Raw genomic sequence first — 12,500 nt, forward strand, 5'->3', positions numbered from 1 at the left:
GAGAGAGAGAACGAGAGAGAGATAGAGAGGAATAGAGAGAGAGAACGAGAAAGAGAGAAAGAGAGAGAGCGAGAGAGAGAGAGAGAGAGAGAGAGAGAGAGAGAAAGAGAGAGAGAGAGGAATAAAGAGAGAGAGAGAGAAAGAGAGTGAGAGAGTGAGAGAGAGAGAGATAGGAATAGAGAGAGAGAATGAGAGAGAGAGAATGAGAGAGAGAGAGAGAGAGAGAGAGAGAGAGAGAGAGAGAGAGAGAGGAATAGAGAGAGAGAACGAGAGAGAAAGAGAGAGAGAGAGAGAGAGAGAGAGAGAGAAAGAGAGAGAGAGAGAGAGAGAGAGAGAGAGAGAGAGAGAGAGAGAGAGAGAGAGAGAGAGAAAGAGAGAGAGAGAGAGGAATAGAGAGAGAAAAGTCTATGCTCGACAGTGTTGTGAATACTAACTACTTAGCCAGTACTTGCACAACACACACACACACACACACACACACACACACACACACACACACACACACACACACACACACACACACACACACACACACACACACACACACACACACACACACACACACACACACACACACACACACACACACACACACACACACACACACACACACACACACAGCGTGAGCGGCATGTCACACAGACACAGTAGAAGCAGGAAGTAATCACCAGCCCCAGACAGACAGCACAGGAAGCAGGAAGACACATCTTTGATGTTGTAATGTATTTATTATAGTAAGTATCTATTTGATTTAATAATGTTTGGGCTTTTGTGATTGTCTGTATAGCTATGTGGGGTATGGGAAGGTCGTGAAGGGGGCTGCTCTGAGTTTGTTCAGGGAGGTGGGGGTTAGAGTGGCTTGACAATATGCTCTGGAGGAAGTGTGTCACTTATTCAAGTCATTAGAAAAGAAAAACGTTGTAGTTGAAGCAGAATAAAAGATACCACAGGAAGAGCCTGGTGTGCCTGAGATTCAATTACATCTCTGGCTCTCTGGATAACACAGAGAGGGAGGGGAGAGGGAGGAGGGAGGGGAGAGAAAGGAGTGAGGGAGGGTGGAGGGGGGATGGAGGAGGAAGGAGTCAGGGAGGGTGGAGGGAGGAGGAAGGGGAGAGGGTGGGAGGGGGGGAGGGAGGAGGGAGTGGAGAGGGAGGGAGGGAGAAGGGGAGAGGGAGGGAGTAGGGAGGGGGGAGGGAGGAGGGAGGGAGTAAGGAGGGGAGAGGGAGGGAGGGAGGAGGGGAGAGGGGGGAGGGAGGAGTGAGGGAGGGGGGAGGGGGGACGGAGGAGGGAGGGGAGAGGGAGAGGGAGGGAGGAGGGAGGAGGGAGGGGAGAGGGAGGGAGGGAGGAGGGGAGAGGGAGGGGGGAGGGAGGAAGGAGGGGAGAGGGAGGGAGGGAGGGAGGGAGGGAGGGAGGGAGGGAGGAAGGGAGGGAGGGAGGGAGGGAGGGAGGAGGGGAGAGGGAGGGAGTAAGGCGGGGAGAGGGAGGGAGGGAGGAGGGGAGAGGGGGGAGGGAGGGGAAAGGGAGGAGGAAGGGAGAGAGAGGAGGATGGGGAGAGGGAAGAAGGAGGGAGGGAGGAAGGAGGGAGGGAGGAGGGGAGAGGGAGAGAGGGGATAGGGGGGAGGGGGGAGAGGGAGGCGGGAAGGGAGAGAGAGGAGGGAGGGGAGAGGGAGGAGGGAGGGAGGGAGGAGGGAGGAGGAAGGGGAGAGGGAGGAGGGAGGGGAGAGGGACAAAGGGAGGAGGGAGGAGGGAGGGGAGAGAGAGGAGGGAGAGAGAGGGAGGAGGGAGGGGAGAGGGAGAAGGGAGGGGAGAGGGACAGAGGGAGGGGAGAGGGAGGAGGGAGAGGAGAGGGATGAAGGAAGGGGAGAGGGAGGAGGGAGGGGAGAGGGACAGAGGGAGGGAAGAGGGATAGAGGGCAGGGAGAAGGAGGAGGGAGGGGAGAGGGATGGAGGGCAGGGAGAAGGAGGAGGGAGGGGAGAGGGACAGAGGGAGGGGAGAGGTACAAAGGGCGGGGAGACGGAGGGGAGAGGGAGGAGGGAGGGGAGAGGGACAGAGGGAGGGGAGCGGGAGGAGAAAAGGTTTTGGGTGTGAGTGATCCAGGCTGCTATGATCCAGGTTGTTGACATGCATTCTGGGTGTCTTAACAAGGTGTTGCACATGTTACAGCATCCTCTTTAGAGACCGACACCCAGCGACAGGAAGAGAGACATGTTACAGGATCCTCTTTAGAGACCGACACCCAGCGACAGGAAGAGAGACATGTTACAGGATCCTCTTTAGAGATCGACACCCAGCGACAGGAAGAGAGACATGTTACAGGATCCTCTTTAGAGACCGACACCCAGCGACAGGAAGAGAGACATGTTACAGGATCCTCTTTAGAGACCGACACCCAGCGACAGGAAGAGAGACACGTTACAGCACCCTCTTTAGAGACTGACACCCAGCGACAGGAAGAGAGACACGTTACAGGATCCTCTTTAGAGACCGACACCCAGTGACAGGAAGAGAGACACGTTACAGGATCCTCTTTAGAGACCGACACCCAGCGACAGGAAGAGAGACACGTTACAGGATCCTCTTTAGAGACCGACACCCAGCGACAGGAAGAGAGACACGTTACAGGATCCTCTTTAGAGACCGACACCCAGCGACAGGAAGAGAGACACGTTACAGCACCCTCTTTAGAGACTGACACCCAGCGACAGGAAGAGAGACACGTTACAGCATCCTCTTTAGAGACCGACTACCCATAATACCGCTAGACTACCCATAATACCGCTAGACTACCCATAATACCGCTAGACTACCCATAATACCGCTAGACTACCCATAATACTACCTATAATATCCTGTCTGGAATAATGCCTGCTTAATAGACTCTCTGGTGTAGAAGTAGCCCATAGGCACAGATCTAGGATCAGTTTATACTCCACTGGTATTAACCTCAACCATTATGGCCAACAACGAAAAACTGACTTGACATCAGTCATAAGGGAAACTTCATATGATGTTTATAGGAGTATAAGGACCATATTTCAAAGACCTCATCAGGAGCATCACTCCCACTGACTAACAAAGGGACTTTGATAGTTACCGTGATAAAATCCATCAATCCAAAAATCTCCAAATATTTGAGATTCTAGGAACAGTGTATGTAAAGCTGTGTAGTCAGAGGGTCAGTGACAGCTGTGTAGTCAGAGGGTCAGAGACAGCTGTGTAGTCAGAGGGTCAGTGACAGCTGTGTAGTCAGAGGGTCAGTGACAGCTGTGTAGTCAGAGGGTCAGAAACAGCTGTGTAGTCAAAGGGTCAGTGACAGCTGTGTAGTCAGAGGGTCAGTGACAGCTGTGTAGTCAGAGGGTCAGAGACAGCTGTGTAGTCAGAGGGTCAGTGACAGCTGTGTAGTCAGAGGGTCAGTGACAGCTGTGTAGTCAGAGGGTCAGTGACAGCTGTGTAGTCAGAGGGTCAGTCACAGCTGTGTAGTCAGAGGGTCAGAGACAGCTGTGTAGTCAGAGGGTCAGAGACATTGGTGTAGTCAGAGGGTCAGAGACAGCTGTGTAGTCAGAGGGTCAGTGACAGCTGTGTAGTCAGAGGGTCAGAGATAGCTGTGTAGTCAGAGGGTCAGTGACAGCTGTGTAGTCAGAGGGTCAGTGACAGCTGTGTAGTCAGAGGGTCAGTGACAGCTGTGTAGTCAGAGGGTCAGTGACAGCTGTGTAGTCAGAGGGTCAGTGACAGCTGTGTAGTCAGAGGGTCAGTGACAGCTGTGTAGTCAGAGGGTCAGTGACAGCTGTGTAGTCAGAGGGTCAGTGACAGCTGTGTAGTCAGAGGGTCAGTGACAGCTGTGTAGTCAGAGGGTCAGAGACAGCTGTGTAGTCAAAGGGTCAGTGACAGCTGTGTAGTCAGAGGGTCAGTGACAGCTGTGTAGTCAGAGGGTCAGTGACAGCTGTGTAGTCAGAGGGTCAGTGACAGCTGTGTAGTCAGAGGGTCAGTGACAGCTGTGTAGTCAGAGGGTCAGTGACAGCTGTGTAGTCAGAGGGTCAGAGACAGCTGTGTAGTCAAAGGGTCAGTGACAGCTGTGTAGTCAGAGGGTCAGTGACAGCTGTGTAGTCAGAGGGTCAGTGACAGCTGTGTAGTCAGAGGGTCAGTGACAGCTGTGTAGTCAGAGGGTCAGAGACAGCTGTGTAGTCAGAGGGTCAGAGACAGCTGTGTAGTCAGAGGGTCAGAGACAGCTGTGTAGTCAGAGGGTCAGAGACAGCTGTGTAGTCAGAGGGTCAGTGACAGCTGTGTAGTCAGAGGGTCAGAGACAGCTGTGTAGTCAGAGGGTCAGTGACAGCTGTGTAGTCAGAGGGTCAGAGACAGCTGTGTAGTCAGAGGGTCAGAGACAGCTGTGTAGTCAGAGGGTCAGTGACAGCTGTGTAGTCAGAGGGTCAGAGACAGCTGTGTAGTCAGAGGGTCAGTGACAGCTGTGTAGTCAGAGGGTCAGTGACAGCTGTGTAGTCAGAGGGTCAGTGACAGCTGTGTAGTCAGAGGGTCAGAGACAGCTGTGTAGTCAGAGGGTCAGTGACAGCTGTGTAGTCAGAGGGTCAGAGACTCAGAGACCTTTCAGGATCTTTGAGAAGCAGCAGAGCAGCAGATGTCCATCTGGAGTGTCCTACAGCTGTTAGTCAGTTCAGACCCTGCTCTCCTCACAGAGACAGGTCACCATGCCCCGTGGGTCAGACCCTGCTCTCCTCCCAGAGACAGGTCACCATGCCCCCCGGGTCAGACCCTGCTCTCCTCACAGAGACAGGTCACCATGCCCCCCGGGTCAGACCCTGCTCTCCTCACAGAGACAGGTCACCATGCCCCGTGGGTCAGACCCTGCTCTCCTCACAGAGACAGGTCACCATGCCCCGTGGGTCAGACCCTGCTCTCCTCACAGAGACAGGTCACCATGCCCCGTGGGTCAGACCCTGCTCTCCTCACAGAGACAGGTCACCATGCCCCCCGGGTCAGACCCTGCTCTCCTCACAGAGACAGGTCACCATGCCCCGTGGGTCAGACCCTGCTCTCCTCACAGAGACAGGTCACCATGCCCCCCGGGTCAGACCCTGCTCTCCTCACAGAGACAGGTCACCATGCCCCCCGGGTCAGACCCTGCTCTCCTCACAGAGACAGGTCACCATGCCCCGTGGGTCAGACCCTGCTCTCCTCACAGAGACAGGTCACCATGCCCCGTGGGTCAGACCCTGCTTTCCTCACAGAGACAGGTCACCATGCCCCGTGGGTCAGACCCTGCTCTCCTCACAGAGACAGGTCACCATGCCCCGTGGGTCAGACCCTGCTCTCCTCACAGAGACAGGTCACCATGCCCCGTGGGTCAGACCCTGCTCTCCTCACAGAGACAGGTCACCATGCCCCACGGGTCAGACCCTGCTCTCCTCACAGAGACAGGTCACCATGCCCCCCGGGTCAGACCCTGCTCTCCTCACAGAGACAGGTCACCATGCCCCCCGGGTCAGACCCTGCTCTCCTCACAGAGACAGGTCACCATGCCCCGTGGGTCAGACCCTGCTCTCCTCACAGAGACAGGTCACCATGCCCCCCGGGTCAGACCCTGCTCTCCTCACAGAGACAGGTCACCATGCCCCCCGGGTCAGACCCTGCTCTCCTCACAGAGACAGGTCACCATGCCCCGTGGGTCAGACCCTGCTCTCCTCACAGAGACAGGTCACCATGCCCCGTGGGTCAGACCCTGCTCTCCTCACAGAGACAGGTCACCATGCCCCGTGGGTCAGACCCTGCTCTCCTCACAGAGACAGGTCACCATGCCCCGTGGGTCAGACCCTGCTCTCCTCACAGAGACAGGTCACCATGCCCCGTGGGTCAGACCCTGCTCTCCTCACAGAGACAGGTCACCATGCCCCACGGGTCAGACCCTGCTCTCCTCACAGAGACAGGTCACCATGCCCCGTGGGTTCATGCCTTACACACAAAAACACAGAGGCACACACACAGGTGCATGCATGAACGCACACACACAAGCACTCACCCACACACACAGAGATCAGAGAGAAGAGATGGGTAAATACCAGGAAGCAGATTGGATGATTACAGGCCGTCCACCAGATCAATATTTATCTGGTAACGAGGATTGTCAAATTACATTTCAGTTGTTACCACTGATTCCCAGTAGGAGGCATCCAAATGGAGCTGCTTTGTGTGTGAGTGTGAGTGTGTGTGTGTGTGTGTGTGTGTGTGTGTGTGTGTGTGTGTGTGTGTGTGTGTGTGTGTGTGTGTGTGTGTGTGTGTGTGTGTGTGTGTGTGTGTGTGTGTGTGTGTGTGTGTGTGTGTGTGTGTGCGTGCATAATGGAGCTTTGATAATATAGAGGGCAGTATTTCCAAACCCAGACACCCCAGACACCCCAGACAGGGAGGTAGGCTTTCACACTCAAAGGCACATGCACATGACTCTGTTTTGAGGCAGCGACTCCTCCTACATGGTGGTCATATTAAAGGCTCTGATAGAGTCAGTGAGGCAGAGACTCCTCCTACATGGTCATATTAAAGGCTCTGATAGAGTTAGTGAGGCAGCGACTCCTCCTACATGGTGGTCATATTAAAGACTCTGATAGAGTCAGTGAGGCAGTGACTCCTCCTACATGGTGGTCATATTAAAGACTCTTATAGAGTCAGTGAGGCAGTGACTCCTCCTACATGGTGGTCATATTAAAGACTCTGATAGAGTCAGTGAGGCAGTGACTCCTCCTACATGGTGGTCATATTAAAGACTCTTATAGAGTCAGTGAGGCAGTGACTCCTCCTACATGGTGGTCATATTAAAGACTCTGATAGAGTCAGTGAGGCAGAGACTCCTCCTTCATGGTGGTCATATTAAAGGCTCTGATAGAGTCAGTGAGGCAGAGACTCCTCCTACATGGTCATATTAAAGGCTCTGATAGAGTCAGTGAGGCAGCGACTCCTCCTACATGGTGGTCATATTAAAGGCTCTGATAGAGTCAGTGAGGCAGCGACTCCTCCTACATGGTGGTCATATTAAAGGCTCTGATAGAGTCAGTGAGGCAGAGACTCCTCCTACATGGTGGTCATATTAAAGGCTCTGATAGAGTCAGTGAGGCAGAGACTCCTCCTACATTGTGGTCATATTAAAGACTCTGATAGAGTCAGTGAGGCAGCGACTCCTCCTACATGGTGGTCATATTAAAGGCTCTGATAGAGTCAGTGAGGCAGAGACTCCTCCTACATGGTGGTCATATTAAAGGCTCTGATAGAGTCAGTGAGGCAGAGACTCCTCCTACATGGTCATATTAAAGGCTCTGATAGAGTCAGTGAGGCAGAGACTCCTCCTACATGGTCATATTAAAGGCTCTGATAGAGTCAGTGAGGCAGTGACTCCTCCTACATGGTGGTCATATTAAAGGCTGATAGAGTCAGTGAGGCAGAGACTCCTCCTACATGGTCATATTAAAGGCTCTGATAGAGTCAGTGAGGCAGCGACTCCTCCTACATGGTGGTCATATTAAAGGCTCTGATAGAGTCAGTGAGGCAGAGACTCCTCCTACATGGTCATATTAAAGGCTCTGATAGAGTCAGTGAGGCAGTGACTCCTCCTACACGGTGGTCATATTAAAGGCTCTGATAGAGTCAGTGAGGCAGAGACTCCTCCTACATGGTGGTCATATTAAAGGCTCTGATAGAGTCAGTGAGGCAGCGACTCCTCCTACATGGTGGTCATATTAAAGACTCTGATAGAGTCAGTGAGACAGAGACTCCTCCTACATGGTGGTCATATTAAAGGCTCTGATAGAGTCAGTGAGGCAGAGACTCCTCCTACATGGTCATATTAAAGGCTCTGATAGAGTCAGTGAGGCAGAGACTCCTCCTACATGGTCATATTAAAGGCTCTGATAGAGTCAGTGAGGCAGTGACTCCTCCTACATGGTGGTCATATTAAAGGCTGATAGAGTCAGTGAGGCAGAGACTCCTCCTACATGGTCATATTAAAGGCTCTGATAGAGTCAGTGAGGCAGCGACTCCTCCTACATGGTGGTCATATTAAAGGCTCTGATAGAGTCAGTGAGGCAGTGACTCCTCCTACATGGTCATATTAAAGGCTCTGATAGAGTCAGTGAGGCAGAGACTCCTCCTACATGGTCATATTAAAGGCTCTGATAGAGTCAGTGAGGCAGTGACTCCTCCTACATGGTGGTCATATTAAAGGCTCTGATAGAGTCAGTGAGGCAGAGACTCCTCCTACATGGTCATATTAAAGGCTCTGATAGAGTCAGTGAGGCAGTGACTCCTCCTACACGGTGGTCATATTAAAGGCTCTGATAGAGTCAGTGAGGCAGAGACTCCTCCTACATGGTGGTCATATTAAAGGCTCTGATAGAGTCAGTGAGGCAGCGACTCCTCCTACATGGTGGTCATATTAAAGACTCTGATAGAGTCAGTGAGGCAGAGACTCCTCCTACATGGTGGTCATATTAAAGGCTCTGATAGAGTCAGTGAGGCAGAGACTCCTCCTACATGGTGGTCATATTAAAGGCTCTGATAGAGTCAGTGAGGCAGAGACTCCTCCTACATGGTCATATTAAAGGCTCTGATAGAGTCAGTGAGGCAGTGACTCCTCCTACACGGTGGTCATATTAAAGGCTCTGATAGAGTCAGTGAGGCAGCGACTCCTCCTACATGGTCATATTAAAGGCTCTGATAGAGTCAGTGAGGCAGAGACTCCTCCTACATGGTGGTCATATTAAAGGCTCTGATAGAGTCAGTGAGGCAGAGACTCCTCCTACATGGTGGTCATATTAAAGGCTCTGATAGAGTCAGTGAGGCAGTGACTCCTCCTACATGGTGGTCATATTAAAGGCTCTTATAGAGTCAGTGAGGCAGCGACTCCTCCTACATGGTCATATTAAAGGCTCTGATAGAGTCAGTGAGGCAGAGACTCCTCCTACATGGTGGTCATATTAAAGACTCTTATAGAGTCAGTGAGGTAGTGACTCCTCCTACATGGTGGTCATATTAAAGACTCTGATAGAGTCAGTAAGGCAGTGACTCCTCCTACATGGTGGTCATATTAAAGACTCTGATAGAGTCAGTGAGGCAGTGACTCCTCCTACATGGTGGTCATATTAAAGACTCTTATAGAGTCAGTGAGGCAGTGACTCCTCCTACATGGTGGTCATATTAAAGACTCTGATAGAGTCAGTGAGGCAGAGACTCCTCCTTCATGGTGGTCATATTAAAGGCTCTGATAGAGTCAGTGAGGCAGAGACTCCTCCTACATGGTCATATTAAAGGCTCTGATAGAGTCAGTGAGGCAGTGACTCCTCCTACATGGTGGTCATATTAAAGGCTCTTATAGAGTCAGTGAGGCAGTGACTCCTCCTACATGGTGGTCATATTAAAAGCTCTGATAGAGTCAGTGAGGCAGAGACTCCTCCTACATGGTGGTCATATTAAAGGCTCTGATAGAGTCAGTGAGGCAGTGACTCCTCCTACATGGTGGTCATATTAAAGACTCTGATAGAGTCAGTGAGGCAGAATACTTAACAAAGGCTGAAGCTTGTTGAATATATAGAACCCTCTAATTCTAATCTGATCTCAAACCAGTTCCGCTGCTTTTTTTTCATTGTTCCCCTCTAATCAGACTCTGATTTAGATCTGGGACACCAGGTGGATTTAATGAATAATCAGGTAGAACTGAAAACCAGAACTAGTCCAGACTTCCGAGAGTAAGATTGAAATAACCATCTTATAGAAAGTACTAAAGCAGGACAACTTTACCCGGTCTTGGCGAAGTTAGTCCAATAGGTCATCACCACAGCACTGAGCATGATGTCGTTCTTGGAGAAGTTACAGGGGAACAGGTCTGTGGGGCCGATCATGGGGATCCCGAACACGTAGGGCACCTCGTCCCCGTGGGCTGCGTCCGACCAGGCCGGCTTCATCAGACTCTGGCAGTGGTGGTAGAAGGCGTAGAAGTACGTTGGCGAGCCGTAACGGGCGTGGAGGTCCGCCGTCACTACCGACGGCTCCACCCACTGGTGGTCGGTGAACAGAGCGACCAGCGTCTTGCGTCGTGTCTCGGGGTTGTCGCGGTCCGCCCAGTCCGTGTACATGAACTTGATGGTCTCCCTCAGAGTGTCTTTGCCTTCTGGGTAACCGTAGAGGCTGTCAACAAAGTCCGACACTGAGAAGTCAAAGTCGTTGCCCGAGATGCCGTCCTCTGAGTCGACCACGTTGTCCACAAAGCGAAGCCCCTCCCCCTGGTTGACTCCCAGCATGATGTCATAATTCAGGAACTCTCCCTGTGTGGAAATAACCAAATGTGTTGAAAATGTATTATTTTGTGTGACAACTGACTTTCAGCTAGATTTGATTACAGTTGTTATGTATATAGTTAACTTTACTTCATAACCATTATGGGAATGTTTGTGTGTATGTTTTTTCCTCTTGATCTGTTCTATTAAAAAAACTAAGTTAAATCAGAAACAAACAAAGCAACAAAACTATCCCAGCGGTCCCCCACCTGCTCCATGAGGATCTCTGGATCATCAGGTATGACGTCTCCGTCTATAACCGGTCCGAAGGCTACGTGGTACCGTGCTGGCTGGATGTCCTGCTGTACCAGCTCCCTGGCACTCTTCTTCCTCAGACAGTCCACCATGTCCAGGGTATCCAGAACGTTACAGCCCACCTTCTCAGACAGCAGACGGGTGTACTTAACAGGCTGGTAGTTGACCGCCCAGCTGGACAGGGCTGAGCCACTCTGGATGATGGCACGGTGAAACAGACCTGGAGAGGTACAGAGGACCTAAAGGTTATGAATGTCTATGTAACCATAGCAGCATAAGAAAGATAACTATGGATGATGTCACGGTGGAACAGACCTGGAGGAGGACAATAGAGAGAGAGAGAGAGAGAAGAGTGGTTATTTTCTCTGTACGCTATGAAAGGAATTGGAAAAGAATTGAGCACTGGAGACAAGCCAAAGAGAATACACTGAAAAAGCAGCATATATACAGAAATATAGACAGCTAATGAGCTTAACAATCCTTCCCCTCCACCTAACCCCCATACATAAACATCTCAGAATGATAGGTGTAGTAACGAGAGGACAGATGGCCTGTTCTTATTGTCTTACAGACAGACAGACAGACAGACAGACAGACAGACAGACAGACAGACAGACAGACAGACAGACACAGACAGACAGAAACATTCATCTCTATAACGTCAGTAATCTGATCTTCTACTGGCTGTGGAGGCATCCTAAATGGCATCCTATCCCCTATTAAAGAGCTGTGGACCCTGGCCAAATGGCACCCTATCCCCTATTAAAGAGCTGTGGACCCTGGTCAAATGGCACCCTATCCCCTATTAAAGAGCTGTGGACCCTGGCCAAATGGCACCCTATCCCCTATTAAAGAGCTGTGGACCCTGGTCAAAAGTAGGGCACTACATATGAAATAGGGCACCATTTGGGACGCAGCTGGTGTGTGTGTCTTTCAGAACCAGCTGCTAGCCAGGACATCTATACACCTCATGGAGGGGACTCACACGCATAGTAAGCATTGGGTGGCTGCCAAACATCCCTAATCAATGATTTAACCATGTAGCTGCTCGCTGAGGTATTTATACCTATAGGCCCTAGTTTTGTCGCACCTGGACTACTGTTCAGTCGTGTGGTCAGGTGCCACAAAGAGGGACGCAGGACAATTACAATTGGCTCAGAACAGGGCAGCACAGCTGGCCCTTGGATGTACACAGAGAGCAAACATTAATAATATGCATGTCAATCTCTCATGGCTCAAAGTGGAGGAGAGATTGACTTCATCACTAATTGTATTTATGAGAGGTATTGACATGTTGAATGTACCGAGCTGTCTGTTTGAACTACTGGCGCACAGCTCAGACACCCATGCATACCCCACAAGACCTGCCATAAGAGGTCTCTTCACAGTCCCCAAGTCCAGAACAGACTATGGGAGGCACACAGTACTACAGGGAGTAATGACTACATGGAACTCTATTCCACATCAAGTAACTGACTCAAGCAGTAAAATTAGATTAAAAAACAGATTAAAAAACACCTTATGGAACAGCGGGGACTGTGAAGTAACACAAACATTGGCACAGACACATGCATACGCATACACACACACACGATAACATACGCACTATATACACACAAAACTCATTGATTTTGTGTTGTAGATATGTGGTAGTGGTGGAGTAGGGAACTGAGGGCACACAGTGTGTTGTAAAATCTGTTGTGAATGTATTGTAGTGTTTTAAAAATGGCATAACTGCCTTAATGTTGCTGGACCCCAGGAAGAGTAGCTGCTGCCTTGGCAGGAACTAATGGGGCTCCGTAATAAACCCCAGGAAGAGTAGCTGCTGCCTTGGCAGGAACTAATGGGGCTCCGTAATAAACCCCAGGAAGAGTAGCTGCTGCCTTGGCAGGAACTAATGGGTCTCCGTAATAAACCCCA

General features: G+C 51.1%; 1 protein-coding gene across 4 annotated transcripts in view; it reads right to left on the reverse strand.

Annotated features, from left to right (window-relative positions):
* Window positions 1-12,500, reverse strand: part of nlgn3a (neuroligin 3a) — a 465,555-nt gene that overhangs the window by 11,318 nt on the left and 441,737 nt on the right. For all 4 annotated transcript variants that reach the window (XM_055888135.1, XM_055888134.1, XM_055888136.1 and 1 more), the window contains 2 exons: window positions 10,535-10,800; window positions 9,790-10,313 (listed from right to left, as the gene is read on the reverse strand). In XM_055888135.1, the coding sequence (XP_055744110.1) occupies window positions 9,790-10,313; window positions 10,535-10,800 (790 nt within the window). The remainder of the gene's footprint in view (window positions 1-9,789; window positions 10,314-10,534; window positions 10,801-12,500) is intronic.

The sequence above is a fragment of the Salvelinus fontinalis genome, chromosome 29, assembly GCF_029448725.1.
Source record: "Salvelinus fontinalis isolate EN_2023a chromosome 29, ASM2944872v1, whole genome shotgun sequence".
Classification (NCBI taxonomy): Eukaryota; Metazoa; Chordata; class Actinopteri; order Salmoniformes; family Salmonidae; genus Salvelinus; species Salvelinus fontinalis.